This window comes from Ambystoma mexicanum, chromosome 1p (assembly GCF_040938575.1).
Source record: "Ambystoma mexicanum isolate Mex_15411 chromosome 1p, UKY_AmexF1_1, whole genome shotgun sequence".
NCBI lineage: Eukaryota > Metazoa > Chordata > Amphibia > Caudata > Ambystomatidae > Ambystoma > Ambystoma mexicanum.
The window spans coordinates 553,395,668-553,419,292 of NC_090921.1; the positions used below are offsets into that span (position 1 = coordinate 553,395,668).

The window sequence follows — 23,625 nt, forward strand, 5'->3', positions numbered from 1 at the left end:
ATACACTAGGGGCACATGGTTGTACCCCCACCCATGGGCGCCATAAGAGTATCCCATGGGTCTGTACACCAAACCAAAAGAGAGAGCAGCACCGCCAGGAGTCCCACATGAACTCCTGTGCGGAAACCACAACAGAACACACAATAAAAACAGTAAAGGACAAGGAAACGGAGGCCCTGTCTCTCCGATGCATTTCCAGCATCACAGTCGCCCCCCCAGACTGAGGTTTGGGTGACTAATCTCCCAGGAGATAGACACCCTCATCCAGACGGTCAACATACCTTCTGGAAAGGCCTTCTGCATTATCGTGACTCTTCCCTGGTCTATGCTCTATGGTGAAGTCTAGCCCTTACAGGTTAATGGACCACCTGAGCAGTTTCGGGTTCTCATCCTTCATCTGCATAAGCCACTTTAGGGGCTTATGATCTGTTTGGACCTTGAAGGTAGACCCTGTAAGGTAGGGCCTAAAACGTCTAAGGCTCCAAACTATGCTAAAACATTCCTTTTCAACAGTAGCCCACCTAAGTTCTCTACCCTTGAGTTGTCTACTGATGAATATGATAGGATGTTCCCTCCCTTTGTCATCTAACTGTGATAGGACAGCTCCAATTCCAGTGTCGCAGGCGTCAGTTTGAACAGTAAAGGGCTTGCTGTAATCGGGCGCACACAACACAGGTGCCCTACACAGACTTTCTTTCAAGCCATCAAGGGCCCTCTGACAGTCTTCAGTCCAATTAACCTTCCTAGGCTGTTTGGGTGAAGTCAGAGCTATCAGGGGTGCAGCTATGGTTCCATAGTCTGCCATGAAATTGCGATAATACCTGTGAGGCCCAAAAAGTCTCTCACCTGGGTTTTGGTAGTGGGAGTCTCCCAGTCCTGTACATCCTGTACTTTACTGGGGAGAGGTTGGATTTGACCCCCTCCTACCTCATGACCAAGATATGTGACTTTACCCTGAGCTATCTGGCACTTGGTGGCCTTGATAGTGAGGCTAGCCCTTTTCAAGGCCTGCAAAGCCTTATTCAGATGTGTTAAATGCTCTTCCCAGGTGGAACTGTAGACGGCAATGTCGTCTAAGTAAGCCACACAAAAGGCATCCAGCCCACTAAGCGCATGATTGACCAATCTCTGGAAGGTGGCAGGGGCATTCTTCAACCCAAAAGGCATGACCCTAAACTGGTAGAGTCCCTCTGGTGTTGAGAATGCTGTCTTGAACCTTGGCATGGTCCGTCAGAGCGATTTGCCAAAAGCTTGAGGTAAGGTCAAAGGTGCTCACAAATTTGGCAGCACCTATGGTGTCCACGAGCTCATCAGCCCGGGGAAATGGGTGCGTGTCTGTTTTGGTGATGGCATTGACTCCTCTGTAGTCGACACAGAACCTCCAATCCTTGGTACCTGCCCGGGAACTTGCCTTGGGGACAAGGACCACTGGACTTGACCAGGGAATGGTTGAGGGTTCAATAACACACAGATCCAACATCTTGACGACCTCAGCCTTGATGTGGTTCTTAACTGTATCTGACATATGGTAGCACCTGCTTTTGACAGGCACACTGTCACCAGTGTCAATTACGTGCCTACATCACGGTATAAGGCCTGGAGTCAGTGAAAACAGAGAGGCATACTGCCGGAGCAAAGCCCTGCAGGCCCTCTGCTGCTCTGCCGTCAGATCGGGAGAGAGATGTACTCCCTCCACTGAGCCATCCTGAGGGTTGCTATGCAGCAAATCAGGAAGGGGCTCACTCTCATCCTCTTCTTGCTCTGAAGCTAGCAAGAGACATGAGACTTCTGCTCGCCTGTAGAAAGGCTTGAGCCTGTTAACATGGAATACCTGAGGGGCTACCCCAGGGGCTCCCATGTTAACCAGATAATTGACTTTGCCCATCTTGGAGATGATCCTGAAGGGTCCAGTCCACTTGTCTGCCAAAGCTCTAGGCTTGGTAGGCTCCATCACAAAGATTTCCTGTCCCGGAGTCCAATCCACTTGCGAGGCTTTAAGGTCATGCAAGTACTTATTCAATTCCTGGCTGGTCTTGAGATTTGCTGTCACCTGACCCATCATCTGTGTCATCCTCCATCTGAGGCCTAACACATAGTCCCCCACTTGCTTGGCGGGACCTGGAGGGGTGGCCTCACAACCTTCTCTGATCAAGGCAAGGGGCCCCCTCACGGATGTCCAAAGAGTAACTCAAAGGGGCTGAAACCAACACCCTCTTGAGGTACCTCTCTGTAAGTGAACAGCAAGCATGGCAGGAGGAGATCCCATTTCCTCCTTAGGGGCTCTTCCAAAGCACCTAGCATGCCCTTGAGAGTTTTATTAAATCTCTCAACCAGACCATTGGTCTGGGATGGTAAGAGGTGGAGAATTTGAATGTTACCCTGCACTCTTTCCACATGGTTTTCATGTAACTAGACATGAAGTTGGGATCCTCTGTCAGAGACAACCTCTGTAGGGAATCCAACACGGGTGAAAATGCCCAGGAGATCCCTGGCAACCACCTTGGCAGTAACAGTCCGAAGGGGTATAGCCTCAGGGTACCCGGTGGCATGATCAACCAAGGCCAGGATGAACCGATGTCCACCTGAAATGGGAGGGTCAAGGGGACCGACAATGTTGATTCCCACCCTCTCAAACAGTGTTCTAACCACTGGCAATGGCTGCAGTGGGGTAATGACACTGCCTCCAGTCTTGCCAGACAACTGACAAGCTGGGCAGGTCCTGCAATGGGACTCCACTTCCACTCCCATCCGGGGAAAGTAGAAATGGGCAGAGAGCCTCTACTTAGTCTTCTTGGTACCAAGATGACCAGCTAAGGGCACCTCATGCACCAACTGCAGCAGGAAGGGCCTGTAAACCTGGGGTACCACCAACCTCTTGAGGGCAAAGGTTCAGGCTAAGTGGGCTCACTAACAAGGAGCTCACCCTCCCAATAGATCCGGAATGTCCTAGGCACTTCTCCTTACACCTGGGACAGGGCCTGTTTCCACAGACCCTCGAGTGAGTGGCACTCTCTCTGTCCCTTACAGAAGTATGCCCGGGAGGGTCCCCCTTCAGCCAACAGGCATTGAAGGTCAGGGTGGTCCTCCAGGTCGAGAACCTCTCCCACAGAAGAGCTTTCTGCCTCTTCTCCCTCGGGAGTTGAGTTTGGGTTTTCCACTGGACCCAGCCCGTCCGGAGCATGGATCCCAATGGGTGCTGTAGGAACAGCATGAAGAGAAGGAACCCCCTTCACAGAGGTGGCCTCCTTGTTCTTCTGTCTTCTTGCCTTAGGCTTTACCTTTGGCTGGGGTACCTCACTCACAGCCAGACCCGGTGTCACCTGTGACCTATTGACTGCAGCAACAGTCAGGGGGAGACCATCAGAGATCAACCCCAACTCTAATAGATCATTACCTAACAGAATGTTAGCAGGGACATTGTCCTGAACCAGGACAGGAAGCGTTGATGTCTTGTCTCCAATCATGAGTGTGACTAAGGCTACAGGCGATAATTTGGGAGGCCCACCAGCTCACCTGGTGGTTCTCAGAGGAGCACCGACATAGTCCTCTGGCTTGAGCAGGGTCCTGTCCACCACTGTCATGCTTGCCCCAGTGTCTCTCAAACCAGTAGAAGGCTGGCCATTCAAGAGGACACTTCTCAAAAACCTACGGGTGTTCTGTGGGATAGTCGCCAGTACTTCTGCGTACTGGTCCCAGGCCCCAAGGGACACTAAGGAAAGCTCTACAGGAGCACCAAATGTGATCCCTGTAGAGAAGGGGAGGACAGTGGCCTCCACCTCAGACATGGGGTAAGGGAAGCTCAGGCTGACAGCCGGTACTCCAAGTGCCTTACCTTTACACTTCTTGTGATCCAGAGCCCCACATTCCCAACAAGTGCCAGGAATGCGGGGTACAGTACTGGAACCACTGGGAGCCTGCTTTGAATTAGGTGGACCACTACTCTTATTCCCACCCACAGATGACTTATCCCCACTAGATATTTGGTTCTTAGGACAGGAAGGTTTTGGGTTATTCGACTGTGATTGCTTCTGGGACTCCTCAGCTTTCTGAGAGGTCCCCTTTTCTTTGTCCTTGTCCTTCCCACTGGAGTCCTTAGGGGACACCCGGTGAGAGACCCACTTGTCAGCCAAACTAGCTAGCTTAAAGGGATCTAAAATGTTTATGTCAGCAACATACTGACGCAGTTCTGGTGAACAGGCTTCAGAAAAATGCTCAAAAAACAAAAGGTGGGACAATTCAACAAACGTTTTCACTTTGTAACCATCAATCCACCCCATCATGTTCATGTGCACATCACTCACCCAGTCAACCCAAGACACATTCTCTTGTTTCTCAAAATCCCTGAACCTTTTAAGGTATTGGGTAGGTGTCTTGCCAAACTTGGCAATCAAAGAAGACTTCATGCACTCATACTGACCCCTTCCTTCCACACTCAGTTTCAGAATACAGTCATATCCAGTCTGAGGCACTCTGCTTAACAAACACTTAGCCCAATCTCGCTAATCAACATCATGAATTGCACAAGCCATCTCAAATGCTTCAATCCACTGGAGGGTATCAGAACTCTCCACAAACGCACCAACCAAATCTTTCATAAACTTGGTGGCTGGGGACCTGCCACTCTCAACTGGTTTAGCTGAAGTCTCCACTCTAGCTTTCTCTAGCTGGATTATTTGGTGCCCAGTGTCCCTATGTTTGAGTATCACTTGCTGTGCCAACTCCTCTTTCTTCAACTCAGCTTCTGTTGCCAACTGTTTGTGTTGAAAGGCTAACTGTTCCCATTGTAGCTCCAATTTTAAAATTTTAATCTTTGGGGCTTCCCCCTGAAGAGCAGGACTGGGGTTTGGAACAGAGGCAGCAGGAATGGTAGCATTCCCAGAATCAGATTCAGCAAAAACTCCAGGGGCAGCGTCCTCATTGGTTGCATCCCCGCCTTCAAGTGTTTCACAATCAGTCTGGTAGTCCACCAGGGCAGCTATAAACTCAGCCCTAGACTTATCCACAAAGTCTAACTCCCTGGCTTCACAAGCACACTGGAGAGCCTCTAAGTTCATCCTAGTCAATTTACCATTTGCAATAGACTCCATTGCTTTTAATGCAGTTATCTTGTACACAACTAAACCTCAATTTAACAAAGTGCAGATATTTTGTAAGTGGCACGGTTATACACTGATTCTTAAAACCATAAGCATCCCACCGCAGCGAACAGTGTAAAGACTGGAGGGGGTGTCTGTACTTCTGATCTCTATATGGAAGAGGAGAGGCACAGAGGACCCCAGCCAAGATTCTCTATTATTGGTGCGTGGTCGAGCAATCAAGGCCTAGCTTCTCAGGCGGTGATGCAGGCTGGTTCTTAAGTACAGTGCAGTCCCCAAGCCCCCACAAAGGAATGTCCACACACTGTATTAGTTAAAACACAGTCTTTATATAATTAATATTCAAGGTTATGTACACTATCACAATAACTCACTTTATACTCAGAAAATCTACAATGGCAAATATATACAGTTCTAAAGTGGTACCACAATTATCAGATCTCATTAAAGTGCATCAACTATACTCTGGTCAAATGTCACACAGATCACTTAATAAAGGCAACCAACAATAGACATAAGATGAAAGCAGTTGGTTAGAACAATTGGCAGACTACTGGCCCCTACCATTAGACACAGTTCTGTGTGGAGATCCCCCCACCTGGGCAACCTGTAAAGTAAAGATATATCACAAGCCCAGTCCATATATTGTTCTATGAGTCTTATTTCCTTCTATAATAGTTCTACAACAACAATGTACCTGGAATAGCAGAGTTTGTTGTTGGGTCGTCGACGGATCCTTCTTGAGCGGCTCTCTTTAAGGCAGGAGCCACGGATCGTTGAGATCCCACGAGGAAAAAAGGGTTGAACGACGATGGTGAGGTGCCAGCTTCGTTCCTAGCAGTGCTCGTCGATGACGGAGTGTTAGCGCCCTGCAAGGAAGAGGCATGTGTGTCACCTCAGTGACGATAGTTCAGGACCGTAAAGAGATTTTGAAGAACTATGGCCCAGCAAGGGCATTGAGTCGTCCGGCATCTCTACGGTTGTCAGGTGTCGGTAAACCCACCGGTGGATGCTCCTCAGCGCGTCAGCGGCCTCGACTTTCTCCGGCGAGACAAAACGGTCGACTACGCAGGCGAGAGCGTACCTTGGATCAAATTTTACTTAGGCAAAGGGAGCACAGCGGCTCTGGTCGGTGACGGCGGTCGTCAACGGTGATTGACAACAGTGTCTGGACGCTTCTCCTTGTGATTCCGTGGCAGTCCCCGTCTTCGGTCAGCAGCCTGTCGTAGATCTGTCTACCAGGGAGCTTTGGCAAATATCAACTGTGCACGATGGTCCCTCGTAGCTCAGGAAGAGGGCGCCTTACCAGGTCCTCTCTGGGTCAGTCCTTGGAGACACAGCAGCTTTCAGATCGACAAAGTAGAGCAGCAGCCAGACTTCTCTTCCAGCAGGGCTTCAAGGTTAAGCTTCAGCTTCAACTCCAGTTTCTCCTCAGCTTCTGAACACAAATTCTAGCAGAGAGAGGCCCCCATATATACTAGTTGATCTCCCATTCATTCTGCTGGGTCACACTCAGGCAACCAATCGGTCAGAAGGGCATTCATGCAGGCAGGCATCCAATCAGGTGCATAGTGCATTCAGGCCATTCACTTCTCTCCAGACACTCACAACAATGTATGTGTATTGGGACAAGTACCCAGCCATTAAACACTCCACACTGCATTCATGCCAGTTTCAGGCAGGGCTGTCTCAGTCATTGTGTCAAACACCAGATACTAGACATCCACAACACAGAATGCGTATTTGTCACACACTCCATTCACCCAGGTCCCACCCACAGGGTGTACCCACAACATACAGTCACCTGGAAGGCTCCAGCCAGCCTGGCCTGGACTTCACAACAACACCATATATGGAACTTCCACCCAACAGCCAGTCAGGGGGAAGGGACAGAGTCAGGGCTTCCCAGGACTTTGGGAAAACAAGATAACAGGCAATAGAAATCAAGAGGCCACAGGGCCATCTTGTTTCCTATCAGGAATTAACTGATTCCAATGGCAGGGCCTGGGTATCCCAAAATGGAGGATACTCAGAGCACCTGTCAAATTCAGCATGGAGCTGCCACCAACCCATACCCTGCTCTGTGGGCCACACACAGGTGCCCGAAAACATACACTAGGGGCACAGGGTTGTACCCCCCCCATGGGTGCCATAAGGGTATCCCATGGGTCTGTACACCAAACCAAACGAGTGAGCAGTACCGCCAGGAGTCCCACATGAACTCCTGCACGGAAAACATGACAGAACACATAATAAAAACAGTAAAGGACAAAAATATGGAGGCCCTGTCCCTGCGATGCATTTCCAGCATCACAGTGTGGCCCTCCAGGTGCTTCATGGTTTTTCAGCATTGACTACTATGGTGCATGCTGATGGAGGTTGTAGGCCAACTTTTCTGGGGAGTCCCAGGTTGCCCATGAATTCACTAGAAAAATCAGATTCCTAAAGCATAGAGATCTGAGGGTTGAGAAAGGATCACATTGACCAATGAAATGGACAATGAATCTAATCTGCATCCCAAATGCCTTTATTCCTGGAAGTGTTGCTGACATTTGCATTAACAAATAATAGCAAAGAAAACCCTTAGCAATAACTTATAGAATGATTATTTCATTACTATTATTTGGCCAGGTGGGCTAATGAGATGCACGTTGTCTCTAAAGAGCTTGCAAATCAGTTCAAGATGGCATGTATTCCCAGAGGATTAAGACCATATTTCCTAATTCCACTTTCATTAGTCAGAAGCCAGTGAAACATTCAGTCTTCTTTTAGAGACCTCACTATTTCCTCTTATACAACATGCTCATAAATGGGCCTCCTGGAACAACCAAGAAACTGTTGATTTTGGGCAAAACTGTTTGGGAATTTTGTTACTTAAGAACCCATTTCGATCCAGAATGTCCTCCACAGCAATTAATTCTGTGATGGGACAAGCTGGAAGCCTATGACAGAAGGGGTCAGAGAACATTTTACAAGTATGAAGAGTTTCCAGAAGATACTTCTTTGAATATTGCCAATTTTGTCTGATCAGTCTGGATAGTTTCTACCAGCATATCGTCAACAAGCCAAAGCCCATGCAAGCACGGCTGTGCAAATAGATTCAAAGAATGAGAACCTGCACTCACCAATCAATATAGGTTAAAGAGAATGTTCATTTCTCCCGATCACAAACAAAAACACATTGGGCCTCATTACAAGTTTGCCGGTACAGTAACAACGGTACCGGTAAGCTTGCCGGTACCGTTGTTACCGTAACGGCAAACTAGGAGTTCTGCTTGCGGGTGCCTTTTCGTCTGCCAGGTCTGACCTGGCGGGCAGACCGGCACCCGCAAGCAAAGCATGTCGGATGCACGGGCACCATCCTAAATGGTGCTGGTGCATCCGGCCTCCCCATTGAGCCCTATGGGACTCAAATGGGAATGGGCAGAATTTTCTACTGGCATCCGAGAATGGGCAGGGCCGTAATGACCCGGTAATTGCCCCTTCCCGGGCACCAGTAAAATTTGCAAGTTCGGTGGCAGCCTGCCGGTTTTACCGGCAAGGCTACCGGCGAACTTGTTATAAGGCCCATTATCTTAGTAAATAAAGCTGTATGGCTAAATTACATAAATTAATATACAGTAAATAACTCATTCACTTGTAGCGGGGACAGCATACCTCACCCTTCAATCAGACATTTCTATACATCAACAAATGATCAAACACATTACGATAGTGTACATGCAAATTAATTCAACCATCCCATTAGTATTTGTATTTGTTGTATCGCGCACCTAACCCTGAGGTACCTGGGCGCAGGAAAAATTAGAATGTTACAGACAGAAAAACATAAGTACATACATATTTACATAAATGATAAGCACAGTAGTGGAGGAAGGGTCGACCTAGGGTACAATTTACATATTGGTCAGACCTTCATGGTAAGTACAAACATACACAATAATAGCGAGAAGGTCGACTTAGTTTACATATTGGTCTGACCATTAAGATAGGTACAGGTGAGATGAGGAGCAACAGCAAATTTAGGCCAAACAAAGGGCTGTGATGCAGGATCTCTATGATGAAGGATCATTTGGGCTCCATAATTGGTGGGCTTATCAGTAAGCAAGAGTTTGACACTGGTTTTGAAGGCATTGAAGGATGGTTCTAGTCTGATGGAGGGGTGTAGCGAGTTCCAGAGGTTGACCGCTTGAACAGGGAAGCTTGCTCCTCCTGTGCTTTTGAAGTTGAATCTGGGGGCTGTGAGGCAGTGGGTGTGGGATGATCTGGTAGGACGGGTGGCGTGGTGTAAGGAGAACTTGTCTGAGAGTTATTTAGGTGCACTTTGTGATATACATTTGTGGGTGATTGCCATGGTACGGAGTGAGATTCTGTTGTGCACTGGGAGCTAGTTAGAATTTTGTCTGTGGCTGGAGATATGGTTGGATCTTGGGATGTTTAGGGCGGATCTCAAAGAGTTATTTTGTAAAACCTGGAGTCTATTGAGATTCATTTCAGAGGTTCCTGAGAAGAGTGTGTTGCAGTAATCTATTTTGGATAGAGCTAGGGCTCTGGCTAATGTCAAGCAACTGGTAGGGGATAGGTAGGAATTACAGGCATTGATTAGCTTGTTTATGTAAGCTGTTGACGAGGCAATGGCACCCACTTGTCTTTTTAGAGATAAGGTGGAGTCGAGGTAGACGCTGAGCGTCTTAATTTCTTTTGCAACTTTGATTGTATTGCAATCAATGATGAAGGACGAGTATTGTGGGTCAAGTTTGTTCAGGCGAGTTTGGGTGCCTACGATCAGGAGCTCGTTTTTTCATCATTAAGTCATAGGCTGTGTGTTGCCATCGATGCCTGGATTTCCAGATAGATGTTAATTAGTTTGGTGTCATTGGCATAGTGTCCTGAGTAATGAGGACCTGGGTGTCATCTGCATAGTTTGTGTAGATGACATCCATGTCATCAAGGCGGTCGAATAGGAGCTTCGTAAAGATGTTATATAGAGTTGGGATGTACAGGATCCCTGGGGAACTCCACAGAGGATGGGGATAGGATCTGCAGAGGCAGAGGGAGAGAAGACACTAGTGGTGCAGTTGGAGAGGAAAGATTGGATCCAGGAGGAAGTGTTGATGGAGAAGGCTGCAGCAGAGGTTAAGTGATCGGTGAGGATCTGTGGTGGACCAGATCAAATGCTGCGGAGATGTCTAACAAGAGGAGCATGGCCAGCTTGCCTTTGTCTCTCGTCCATCTGTATTTTCAGATCCAGAAGGGCAGTCTCGGTGCCGTGCCTGGGCTGGAAGACTGATTGACGTAAACCAAGTAGGTTGTTGTCCTCCAGATGTTTCTGGATTTGTAAGTAGGCAACTCTGTCCAGAATTTTTAAGAGGAAGGGGACGGTGGTGATAGGTCTGTAGTTTGTCGGTGTGTTTGGGACTAGATTGGGCTTTTTTAGGCGAGGCATGACCCAGGCCTCCTTAAGGTTTTTTTCAGATGAGATTAGTCTTAAATGAGGCATTTATCATAGTGGCGATGAAAGGAGATAGTTCCTTGGTTCAGTCCTTGATAACGGGGGCTGGACAAGTATCGCCTTGGCATATTGAAGGCTTAAGGCCTTTGATGCTTTCCACTTCACTGGGTGTGACCATGGCGAATGAGAATGGCGGGCACTGAGGATTGGGAGGGGCATTGTCTGATGAGCTGTTTGCAAGGCTGTTCTTTTTCGCTTCTATTTTCGTTTGGAGGGAGACTATTTTGTCTGCTATGGCTTGTTGAATTTTGGAGCACCAGGCGGCATCTTTTGTGCAGTCTGAAGAGGGTGGTGCTGGGGATTCTAGTTCCCTTAGGATGCTGAAAAGCTCCTTAGTCTTGGATTTGGCGTTGCATATTCTGGTGTTATAGATTTCCTTTTTGGTAGAGAGGATGGCTGTTTTTCAGGTGGTGGCTGCATTGGAGAACAGAACTTTATTGTGAATGGAGGGATCTTTGCTCCAGTTAGATTCTGCTGTTCTTTTTAGGTTTCTCAATGATTTAAGTTCTGGGGTAACAAGTTGTTGAGGTTGGCTTTTTTTTAGTTTAACAGGGGCAATAATGTCCAAGGCAGAATTCAGTGTTGTATTGTAGAGAGCAACCAATTCAGTGGGATCTAGATTTATATAGTTGGTATCGTCCAATATGTTGTTGATTAGTGGGGATATACTGGGTAGTGTTACATCACGGGTGTTCCTGGAAAATGAGGGGGGAACGATAGCAAGGCTGGGTGGTGCGGATCCCTGAATAGTAAAGGATATGTAGTGGTGATCAGTTCAGGCAATGGGTTCGTTCTGAAGAATGTTTATGGAGCAGTTCAGGTCAGATAACCAGTCTAGGGTACGACCCTTGGCATGTGTAGGCACAAAAATTCGATGCTTGCAGTTGAGTTTGGATAGGGACTTTTCGAGAGCGAGAGCATTGCCGTTGCTTGGATCCTGGAACCCAAGGTTGAGGTCTCTGAGGAATATGATGCGGGAGCCTGGTTTTGTGTTAGAGGAGAGGAGGCTTGTGATGTCTTCCTTGAAGGAAGAACGTCCTCCTCTTGTACCCTCACAACGAATCAAGGGATGTAAACCACATATTTCGCTAAAAACATTGATACAAAGTGCATTCATGCTTAAAGTGCTGCTCAGTGTCAAGAAAGTGCAATGTGCCTAATTCAATGTATGACTAGCATGGAGGCGCAATCACTAGGATGGCACACAAATCTAGTGAAGAGTAAAAACCATAAACCCTGTCCAACGAGTCATTAACCATTGTAAGGTTCATTTATACTACAACTGTTAAATTGCAAGGCTTAAACACTGGGAAAGTTGTTATACATCAAACCATTGCTCACAGATACAATGGTAAGCAAACTAGTATAGCACCATTCTATTACATCAGCAGCCATATTCTTGCTTAATTATTTTCATAATATCTGTAGTACAACGACCATCATCACCAATAAGTCCTTTAGTCATGCTATACAAATCAATACCCACTAGGTCTTGTGAAAGCAACTCAATACTCTGTTGCATCCAGCCACAACGAAACTGTCGGCACACTTGGTGCATACTCAACATATACTTCTACCGATCAGGCAGTAAAAGTGATTTCCTCCTCTTGTACTACATGCACTACTGGTCCACAAATGTCCACGGAGCTGTTTGGGTGAAAGATGGGGGACAAGGTCCTACATATCTGTTCCCTGTTTTTGTTGGAAGTATGTTTAGTGCCTATTTTTATTTTCTGGGAATATTTGCCTGTTTTTAGGGAGTAAAAGTTGCTGATACACCCCTTATCTGTAGGGCAGCAGACGACAACTTATTATCTTGGAGTTGGCCTAAAGGTATTCACTTTCTTGGCCGATTTCTAAATGAGTTTCAATCCTTCAAGGGTCAAAATGATGGTTTACATGTGGCTACCATTCTACTTGTGGCAGATTGTTTTTTGTGTTATGTTTCTCTTTTTCGCAGATACAGTTGAGTAAGGATGTTCTGCCATTAAACTGTTCTCTTAATGCATGCTATGGAACATGTCCAGTGTTGCTGATTTAGAAGTTTTAACAAGGCTCCTGGGAACAAATTGTGAATAATAACGGTCAACAGCAGAGGTTGCTTTGCATTGGCATGGCAGCAAACCTTAGGGAATGTTTCAAATGATGCAGAAAGTGAACGGCCATACTCTCCCACATGATCCTAATCACAACACTCAGCAGAGAAACAGGCACACAGAAAGCACAACAGTGACAACAGTCATATCCATTTCAAAGACTTTGTTGACCTTAGTTCTAATAGAAATGCAGATCCTTCTCAAAACAGAAGTCCAGTTGGATAGGATTAATGAGATCAAGGGGAGCTACACGTGTCCAATAAAAACAATTTGCATTCAAATGGGTGAATCACGTACCGTCAAATCCAGATAGAGCTTGGTCTCTACCCAGTTCGGTGTGTGTTACCATCAGGGCTTGTTTAAACTTCAGGTTGGTTTCTCTGTATATGAAGGACAAAAGAAATATACAAAGATGTCACACCTCTGGATGATGAACAGCAACCTAAAACTAAACCCCAACAAAACAAAAATACACCCCACACAGCGACAATGAACGCCAGACTGCAATCCGCAGCCCCTGGAAATGGGAACAAGGCTGGAAACATCTACAGTAATCAAAAACCTGGTAATAATCATGGACAGTGGACTCGCACTACAACCACAGGTAAATGCAATAGTATGAAAATGCTCCCATCACCGATGCTCAATCACAAACATCCTTCCATACCCAACCTTCCCCCACTGGACCCTCACGATAGTTACACAGATAGTGTCAGGAATAGATTACGCAAGCAGCCTAAATCTAGGAATCTCTGACTACTTCATCAATAAACCACAGCTTATCCAAAACAGTGTGGCAAGACTTCTGCTAAAAACAAAAGGAAGGGAATACATCACCCTGGCCTTGAGAGGCTTGCACTGGTTATCAGTGAAGAAAATAATCCACTTCAAATCACTCTGCAGAGCTCACAGAGCACTACATGGACAAGGAATGGAATTCATCCAATCAAAAATGAGCCGCTGCCACCAGTAGGACACTGAAATCAAGCAGCGACATATGGATGGAACCAGGGCAGTATAAGATGAACAAGAACATAGGTGCTGCCTTCTCTCTCTCTCTCCTCGTAGCAAAACCGTAACTCAATCCCAAATGAAATCCAGACAACAGAAGACTATCTGACTTTTCAGAAATGGTTAAAATCCTGGCTAGCCGGCACATCCATAGCACCACTACATGAGCTGACCTCTTTCAACTTCAGAACAAACACAATTACCAAAACACCATCAAAGAAACAACACAACACAAACTGATGAAACATAGGAGTGCCACCAAAAAAGGTCCAGCTTTCCCACTCCTCCCTTCTTTCCCAAGCCAGAACCCACAGCACCCGCTTGGAACATGGAATTCCACATGGAATGACTATACATACAGCAGCAAGCTTTCAGGATAATCAAAAATATGCCAGAAATTCAAGCCTAGCATATCTGTCATAACAATCCAATGTGCTCAAAGAGGTCGGGCCAAGCTCTATTCTGATAGCCAGTGTGAACTTTCACCAGAAAACCCCAAGATGCATCACCAGATATAGCCTTCCAAAGTAATTGCCCAATTCTCACAGTCTGAACATAAACTTCCAAGATCATCGACGATACTAGTTGCCAATTCTTTAAAGCGTAATAATTCTTGTTAGGCTAAATCCTGCATTGCTATTAACACATTTTATTATAGATAGCATAATGGACACAGCCTTACTGTCACATTTCTTAAAAACCACAGTTCTTTGGAATGGGACTCGACTTCATACCCCAGATAGCATTTGCTATAAGCCTTGTACATATTAGCCTCAGTTGTCACAATAGAAAGTTTATCATTCTTTACATTCCTAAATCTCATAAATGTAGACTAAATGAATCACCAAGTTGTTCTGCTTTGCATACTCGACCACTGCTCTTTCACTTCTGCAGATGCCAACAATAGTTGTATCAAAAGTTGCCTAATCATCGGCATAGGCGAGGCACAAGAACTTTATATTGCCTAATTTTGGCTGAATGTTATGGGTCTTCAACAGGCACTCACCGATATCAGAGAGGAAGAGAATAAATGAAATAGGGGCAAGAATACCCACCTGTTTTACTCCCTTTCTGATCTCGATAGGAGCAGAAAATTCACCAGCACCATTCAGTTTCACCCATGCAATATTTTCATGCACCAGCTGGCAAGCATATAAAAAGTGCCTGGGCATATTCAAGTTATGCAGTTTTTCCCATAACTTTGGGTGATCGATCGTATCAAATGCTGAAGCAAAATCAACAAATACAATCTAGAGCAGTGGTATGGATTTAGGTTTCGCCTGTCGAATCAGAGAATTTATTATAAGTATGTTATCATTTGGAGAAAGACCCTTTTGAAAGCCCGTCTCACACTGGCTCTGTTTATGGTTATCACATATCCAATTCTCGATGTCACGAAATAAGTACCAGGCAAATATTTTGCTAGGACTGTCTTGTAATGAGAGTAACCTATAATTACTAGGATAGTCAATTTTACCATGCTTAAACACTGGGATAACATGAGATAGGTTCCATGACAATGGGATACTGCCTGCACCTGCAATCTGCTTGGATAGTATTGGTAAAATATCTGCCCATAAATCGGGTCTCGCTCTCATAAACATATTAGAGACGCCCTCCGGGCAGGGCACTCTAGATTTCTTAAGTTTCTTTATAATTCTTACCAAATCTTCCTTATCTAAACACAGATCGAAAGGACTCTGATTAACCAAATTAAAGAATGCTTTGGCACTGAATCTTTATCCAGGGTAAACCTCCCAAATTTTAGGCGCAATAGGATTCGACAAGTTGACCTGCGATTGTTTACCTCTACTGTTAAATATATGTACCATACCTTTACTATGAATCTTCCAAATAACTTCATAGAGTGTTCCCCAGGCATTATTACAGGATGACAAATTATACCACTTTAACCAATTTCTACACCTATTTTTTAGTTTCCCAACCGCTTTGTGTATAGACAGGGTGTCCATATTCTGCTGTTGCGCCCTTCTAATTTCATGTCTCAAAGAGTGATTTTCTTGAATTATAACTACATCATATGATGTGGATATTTTGCACCCCTGTCTAAACACGAGACCTCTACTTCGAAGCAAGAAATGTGTAGTAATGGAACTGAGCCAATCTATTATTTCATTAGTGCAGGTACATTTTGTATACACTCTATTGAGGATTCCCATGTAAGTGGTTATGGCCTCCAAGTTTCTATCCAACCAGGCAACTCGATTACAGGCATTGTTTACTTTAACACCACCAACTTTATCCAGGTCACAAATCACATCCTCCTGCAGAGCCACTTGAATGTTCAATATGGCATGGTCACTACAATCAGTGAAAATCACAGACATCTCTTCAACCCTGTTACATATAGTGACACTTCCATAAAGGTAATCAATGGTAGAATACAAATCACCCTGTCTCCTTGTCTTAGCAGCAGGGACGTTGCCTTTAGTAGACCCATGTATCATCTGCACACCAAGATCATAAACAAATTCTGACAGATCTAATTACTTTCAGACGCCTATTGCAGATTGTCATCAATGGCTTCGCATCCTTTTTGATCACCGTACATTTGATACAAGGTGAATTAAGGTCTCAGCCAATAAGATGTACTTCAGGAGACAATGTACGACAGAAGATCGACAGACCCCTGCTTGAAGTCCAGCAATTCTTTGCAGGCTGAATAGACGATCTCAGGTCTCTCAAAGGTCTGCTTCAAGAGGCTCAGAACAGACCCATAGTCTTGCAGGATGGGATTAGCACTAGTAACCAGAGGTGTTTCCCAAGCTAGCACGTTTCCCACCATGTTGGAAATCATGAATCCAACCTGTGCATGGTCCGATGAAAATGTACTGGTATAGAAGGTGAAATGGACTATGGACGCTTCGATAAACTCTTTCAATCTTTTAGGTGAGATATCAAACCCCATAGCAGGAAGCTCTGTGGGATGATGATCCGCTGGTGACTAACTGTCTCAGCACTGTGTTCTCTATTTTGAGGTTCTGAACCTCCAATGTGAGCCCCTGGACAGCAGCGACTAGCTGTTGTCAGCAGTTGCCACCCTATCTTCTTGGCATTGCAAATTGACTCCTTATTCCTTAATTTCATCGTCTTTCCCGTGGATCTTCTCTTCTTGAAGAGATATGGCCTTCCTCGAAGGGAAGCCACTATGCCTGCCTGATCAGCTGGCGGACTAGTGGCCCCTTCCCCGATGCAGCCAAGTAGGGGAAAAGCCTGCAAAGGCAGACAACACCCTGGGAGTGTTGAGATGAGGAGAAATCCTGTCCGAGATCAGGGCAAAGTCGGGAAACGTGGCAAGAATGCTCGGGAAGAGAGATCCACTGGTAGCCCAAAGGTAGCAAGTAGGGTCGAGAAAACACGAGAACCAAGGGACTGAGAGGTGAGCCCAGGAAGGGGGAAGCCAAAAAAAAGGGAGCACAGCAGCTCGAAGTTCCAGCTGAGAGCCATGGAAAAGAGTGGATCAGCATGGAGATCCAGCCAGGAGTAGTGGAGGAGTAGGATAGAAAGCTCTGCCTTTGCAGAAGGCGAAACTCCAAAGGCAAAGGGGAGCGGGGTTAGGCAGAGAGCGAGAGCAAGGGCAAAGTCAGAGCAAGATAGGAGCGAGGGGACCTAGACAGCGTCTCATCCGTAAGGTGAAATAGCATGGGTTGCAACGCGCCACTGTCCGGAATCAGAGTGAATTTATCTGGTACGTAGGCAGCCATGCTGGAAAGTACTAGACCGGCACATTACGTTTCAGGAAAAACGTAATGTGCTAATTCAATGGTGAGAGGCCATCTCTCCCATAAGCGCCATGGCTTGCAGTGCGTGACATGAAGCTGGAGGTAAATCCTCCAGTTCAATGCCAAATTTGCGATTTGACTGAGCGGTAATTCCGTTACTGCCTAACAAAGTGGTGGTAACGGAATTGCCACCACTTTTCTACTGCTCCGCCAAACTTGGATTGAGGCCCCTTTGTGCTCAGCTGTTGTTGCTGGTAGAGCCAGGAAAAACTTGCATCTTTACAGCTTAGTTCTCTTGGTGGTTGGTAGTGCTTCCCCAGAGATCTATTTCCAGATGGGTCACCTGAGGAGGAAGCCGATCAGTGTATTGTGGGTGTGTTTTAGAAGTGTGTTGCAGAGGTGTAGAGTTTTGACTAGGTTGTGATGGTTTCAAGTATTTATTTTATAGGTGTTTTGTGTTGTAAATCAACTATTTTCCCCTTGGATTTCAGCTATCGATGACGTAGACTGTACCTTGGGCTTCATAACCTACACCTGAGCTCATTGGTGGAAGTTGTGAATAGTTAAAGCAGTCACTGCAGTCTCCGTGGGAGCAAAAGAGCTGAGCGTTGTTACTGAATTAACACTGCTAATCTGGTGAAGCGCGGTGTGTACCAGTCCCATTATCTGACTGCACGGAAGCTTCTATATTGCTATTTGCACCTTGATTTCCATTTTCTGTTGTGTAATGAGTGCATAGCAATGCCCGCAAAAACACATAACTTACACAGGAAAACCTAAATGACTAAAGTGTTGCAATCTGGTCTGCGGGTTTCTGATACTCGAAATGGAAGGCTGGCTAATAAAACCCCACTGTCTGCTACCCTAAATGTAAATGCGTCTCCCCATACAAAGCCTCAAAGATCACCAGGTTTTTTAAGGCTATGGCTCAGAGCAGTGCTAATGTGCAAGCCCTGGTAATTATACCTGATACAGGAGTGCAAGAGTGCAGAGGAAATGTTTCAACAGAGTTATGCCTCTCGTTACAAGCTGAAGTGCAGCAATTCCCAATAGCTGCTCTAAGCAATCAGACGGTCTGAGTGTTGATACAGCCAACTCAAGGGTGGATTCTAATGTATCTTTATCAAACCAAAGATTGTCAGGATCTCCATGGTTAACAGGTCTAATAGAAGATACAATGTGCAAAGTGATGGCTTTGAGCCTTTTGCGGTGAGATCGAAAGGAGCCTCAGAGCTCTATCATTGAAGACGAGAATGAGGGCCTCTACCAGCATAATCAGGGAATTAACTTTGCTCTTAAAATCTTGTTAAAACTATGGAACTTTATATTGAACGAGACCCAGCGTCCAACGCATATATTAGAACAGTTGACGTTTAGAGCAAACATCAACCTGGTTAATGCTAAAGATAGTAACTGTGGAAAAAGGAAAATAATGATTAATTTGATCAAATCAGTGGAGCTTGTACCCTCTCCACTGAACAAGCAGTGTCAGAGGAATGACAATCCATTGGAATCCACACTAATGGCGATTTGTTGCCTTTGAGCGTGTGATTGTCGAACATGAGCCTAATTACGACTCTTCTGCCAAGGAGAGGAGGAAGGAAGAGATTGAAGGCGACCAAGGACATTTTACCTAAGAAGTGTATAGCTAATCAGATGCTTGATATATCTGGATGCGTGGAATCCCAGGTGAATGCACATAGAAATGCCCCTTTACAGAAGAAAGCTTGCAAGATAGCGGCAAGAAGACTGAGAAAAACAAAGAACAGAACTGGTAATTTAACATCATACCTAATGAACTGTGAGGACAAGAAAAAACACAGAAAAACAGACTTGAAAACCAAGTAGGTAGAATGCCAAAGAGATGTCTGTTCAGTCAGTACAGATGGAGGAGTATCTCAGGTCCTTCAACCTCCGAATACTGTATTGTTGCTGATGCAGTGGTAAAAACAAGTATGGCTACAAATGTCACTACAGTGTTGAAACCAGACCGAGCGGAAAACATGGCATGGCTCTCTCCCACTATATTTTCTATTGCAAGGTTAATTGATGATGGTACTTCTTTAGCCATTTACCATCATTGCAGGTACTACAGAGTAAAGACTGATTTTGTGGAACATTTGGAAGGATACAGTTTGGCTGCAATGAGAGTTCAGTGTATGGACTGTGTATGGACACTTTGATCAAATGTGCCCTTGTCAACGCTAGATCTATCCCAGTTTATGCGTTAGACATTGCTGATTTCATCGAAACTGAAGCCTTGGATTTCCTAGCCATAATGGAAACATGGCTACATGTAGCATCTGGCCCCACCCTATCTCTTGCAGTGCCACAGAATTACCCCATCATTAGACGTGACAGAGACTCTCCCTTGTCCAAAGGCAGAGAATTAGCATTTATCTTCAAAAGAGCTTCTTAATCTCAGACAAATCCCAAATACGCATATTGAGTCTGGTGAGCTATTAACAGTTAAACTGCAGCTATCTCCTAATCAGACTGCTACAATACACCTTATTTATATACCACTGGGCCCGATCACAACCTTTGTTGAAGACATATCAGCCCTCCTCACAGCCAATACCAAACCTAACTCCCAAATCATCTTACTTGGCAACCTAAACCTAGGTTATCAAGATCCTAACGATTCTGTAGCTCATGACCTAGCCAACTCATTAGCAGATACAGGATTCACCCAACATATCCAGGTACGTACTCATAGCAAAGGAAGAACACTAGATTGGCTCCTTGACCTGAATTGCTCCATCAATCTTGGCTCTGTCATGCCATGTACTTGGACTGATCATTATAAAATAACTTTCACCATCAAAGCCAACCCTCACAGTCTCAAACCTAATCTTGCACCCCTTGTTCACACTAAAAATAAGAAGGACATCTCTAAGGAGAAACTCCTCCCTCTAATCTTGCCCCTTCTTAACAAAGCCTCTGTGACCGACTTTAATCCTACAGCCTTAGTAGACACTAACAACCAAACCATACTAAAGGCATTAGATGCTATCGCCCCACTCAAACTGAGGAAATCCAAACCTCACGCCCATCTTAACTCCTGGTTTACCCCTCCACTAAGAGACTTACGTAAAGCCAAGAGAAATGCAGAGGCACACTGGAAAGGTCACCCTACAGAAACCAACAAAAATACCCTAAATATGGCATCAACTGTCTACAAAGATGCTATATTTGTAGCTAAAAAAGACATTTACAACAAGCGTATTCTTCAGGCTGAATCTAACATTAAAGAGCTCTTCAAGATCCTCAAAGAATTTGAATCTCCAATAGACCCGATAGACCATTGCATCACTGACACCACATGGTGCTCTAACATCCAAAAAGCGCTCCTCAAGAAAATATCCACCCTACAAACTAAAATCAACACCAAAAAATGCAGCCTTCCTACAGACCACCTCTTCAAACCCCTTATCAACAACCCCTCCACTTATGTACACACGATCAAACCTTTTAACTTCTCCCCACTTTCTGTCCGGGCTGGAAGATTCCGCTAACTCCCGTTCCTCCCCACTCTCCTCACCCGATTCAAAATCCTCCTCTCAAATAAGCCGAAAGGAGTGCGAAAAGCGGTCTTCCATTCATCTCCTTTGGCGATGCGTAACAAATGATATGCATTTCTGAGATCTAATTTGGTGAACCAAAGTGCACCTTGAACAGCTTCAATGATCTCATGTTTTAATGGCATGGGATACCGATCCCGGATGGTAACCTTGTTGAGGCCTCGGTAATCGATACAAGGGCGCAAGTCAGTAGAGTCCCTCTTCTTGACAAAGAACAAAGAAGCTCTAGCAGGAGACTTGGAAGGTTGAATGAGCCCATTCTGAACATTGGCATCAAGATAATCTCTTAGAACCTTTCTTTCTGCTTGAGTTAAAGAGAACATCCTACAGAAGGGAACCAATGCATTTGGTTCTAAGTCTATGGTACAATCTTCTGGCCTATGGGGAGGTAAGGTCGCTGGCTTTCTTTCGACAAACACCTCCAAGTATGGGGAACAGTACAGAGGTAGAGCATGAACCCCAGGCAGCTGTTTGGTAGACCCTGTAACAATCTGAGGAAGACCGTCGTCAGAAAAACAGTTGAGCTTGCAGTAGGAGGAACAAAAATGTAGCTGATTGTCCGCCCAATTGACATGAGGGTTATGCTTTCTGAGCCATGTGATGCCAAGAATAACCGGAAAATGGGCAGCTCGAATAATGTCGAACCGGATTGTCTTGGAATGTTGAAATATGGTAACCGATAGGTCCTCGGTGGTGTGAGTAATGGGTCCTGAAGAGAGAGGAGAACCGTCAACCCCTTCTACCTTTTGATCTTCTTTGCGAGGCAGGGTGCGGAGACCCATTCTTTTGGTCCAGATGATGTCGACAAAGTTTCCGGCGGCCCCGCAGTCCAGAAGTGCAAGGCACTCAACTGCTCTGCCGTTGACCTTAATAATAACAGGTAGAACCATAAGCCTGGAATCCTCGGGGATGTAAGGAGCCGAAATTGAGAGAGAAACATAGGGACTGGTGAATGAATCGGAAGTCCCTGGGAACCAGGTCCCTTCTGGCGCCGAGGGAAACCGTTTCCCTGACGTTTCTGAGGAAGTTCAGTACATTCCTTGAGGAGATGTTGATCCGACCCACAATAGGCACATAGACCTTTCTCCTTCCTTCTTCTTCTTTCAGCCGCGGAAAGATGTCCTCTAGTAGATCCAATCTGCATGGGTTCGTCTGAAGTATGGGAAGGAGAGGAGGAGACGGTGGAGGATGATGCGGGATCGGAAAAATGAACAGTAGTTCATTGTTTTCGGCGTTCTGATCGTCGCTCCTGCAGTCTATATTCAATTTGTAAGGCTGCGGAAAGCAAATCCGGAAAAGAAGGCGGCCTGGATGCTCTGGCGAGTTCGTCCTTAATTTCCTCCTTGAGGCCTCGCCGGAATATGGCAAATTGTGCCTGCTCAGACCACCCAGCACCCAAAGCCAATCTCTTGAACTCTGAAATGTACGATAAACATCCGATGACCCATGTCGGATATCCAACAGGTCCTCGCAGGCGGTGTAAGTCAGTTCGGGCCTCTCAAAGGTTTGCTTCAACAGGTTCTGAAATCCAGCAAAATCGTGTAAGATGGAATTAGCCCCGGTAACCAGCGGAGTAACCAATGCCAGGGCATTGCCGGTCATGTTCGATATCATGAACTCAATCTTAGTCTGGTCGGTGGCAAACAGCCGGGGCCTGACAGTAAAATATACTAAGCAGGCCTCCAAAAAAAAACTCTTTGACTCTTTTAGGAGTTCCATCGAACTTCCCTGCCGAAAGAGCCATGACAGGAAGTTCTGGGGATTGTGGTTCGCGAGCAGTAATCATCTGTTTCAAGACCACATTCTCTGCCTTAACAGTTTGTAACTCTTGGGACATTCCCTGAATGGCCTTCCATAGTTCTTGTATCTGTTCTTCTGCCGACATTTCTTCTGATTGGCGTTGCAATCTGTCCGGGCTGGAAGATTCCGCTAACTCCCGTTCCTCCCCACTCTCCTCACCTGATTCAAAATCCTCTGGTTGCAGTTGCCTGTGGGAGAGGTAGCCCTTCTCCTTTTTGTGTAGAATGTATCTGTCTCGAGAGGAAGCCACAGTGAGCGCTAAAGTATAGCAAACCTGGGGCCCCATTCCCGAGGCCAGACAGTGCGAAGGGAAAAAGCCTGTTCAGGCAGAAAAAACCCTCCCAGGAGTGAAGCAGCTTGAGAGGATCCGGAGCAAGGGGTTGTAGTGATGTTCTTGAGGCAGGTAGCTGATGGGAGCAGGCGAAGCCGGACATCCAAAGTAGAGAAGGAACCGGAGAGAGGGAGAGCCACCGGAAAGAGTACCAGCGGAGAAAACTACTGCGGAGCAACAGAAACCGAGGCGGCTGGATGACAGCGCAGCCGAAGGTAAGGCAGAGAAGGCGGGCGCGGAGTACCGTGCACCGTAAGAGGAAACAAGCCGGAAGGTAAGGAGAAAGCGGAAAGAGGAGGCAAGGCAAAGGTAGAAAGGGAGAGAGAAGGAAAGGTAGTCCGAGGGAGGCGGACCGAAGGTACAAAGAAGTGACCGTGGTGGTCGAGGCTGGAAAAACTAGCGTGTAAACCCAAAGCAGCGAGCTAGCGCAGTGAAGGGGGTTGCAACGTGGC

The 23,625-nt window shown here is 46.0% G+C and overlaps 1 protein-coding gene across 2 annotated transcripts in view; it reads right to left on the minus strand.

The window, feature by feature from the left end:
* Nucleotides 1-23,625, minus strand: part of LOC138575469 (phospholipid-transporting ATPase IK-like) — a 1,193,252-nt gene that overhangs the window by 420,796 nt on the left and 748,831 nt on the right. For both annotated transcript variants that reach the window (XM_069649486.1, XM_069649487.1), the window contains one exon: nt 13,002-13,084. In XM_069649486.1, the coding sequence (XP_069505587.1) occupies nt 13,002-13,084 (83 nt within the window). The remainder of the gene's footprint in view (nt 1-13,001; nt 13,085-23,625) is intronic.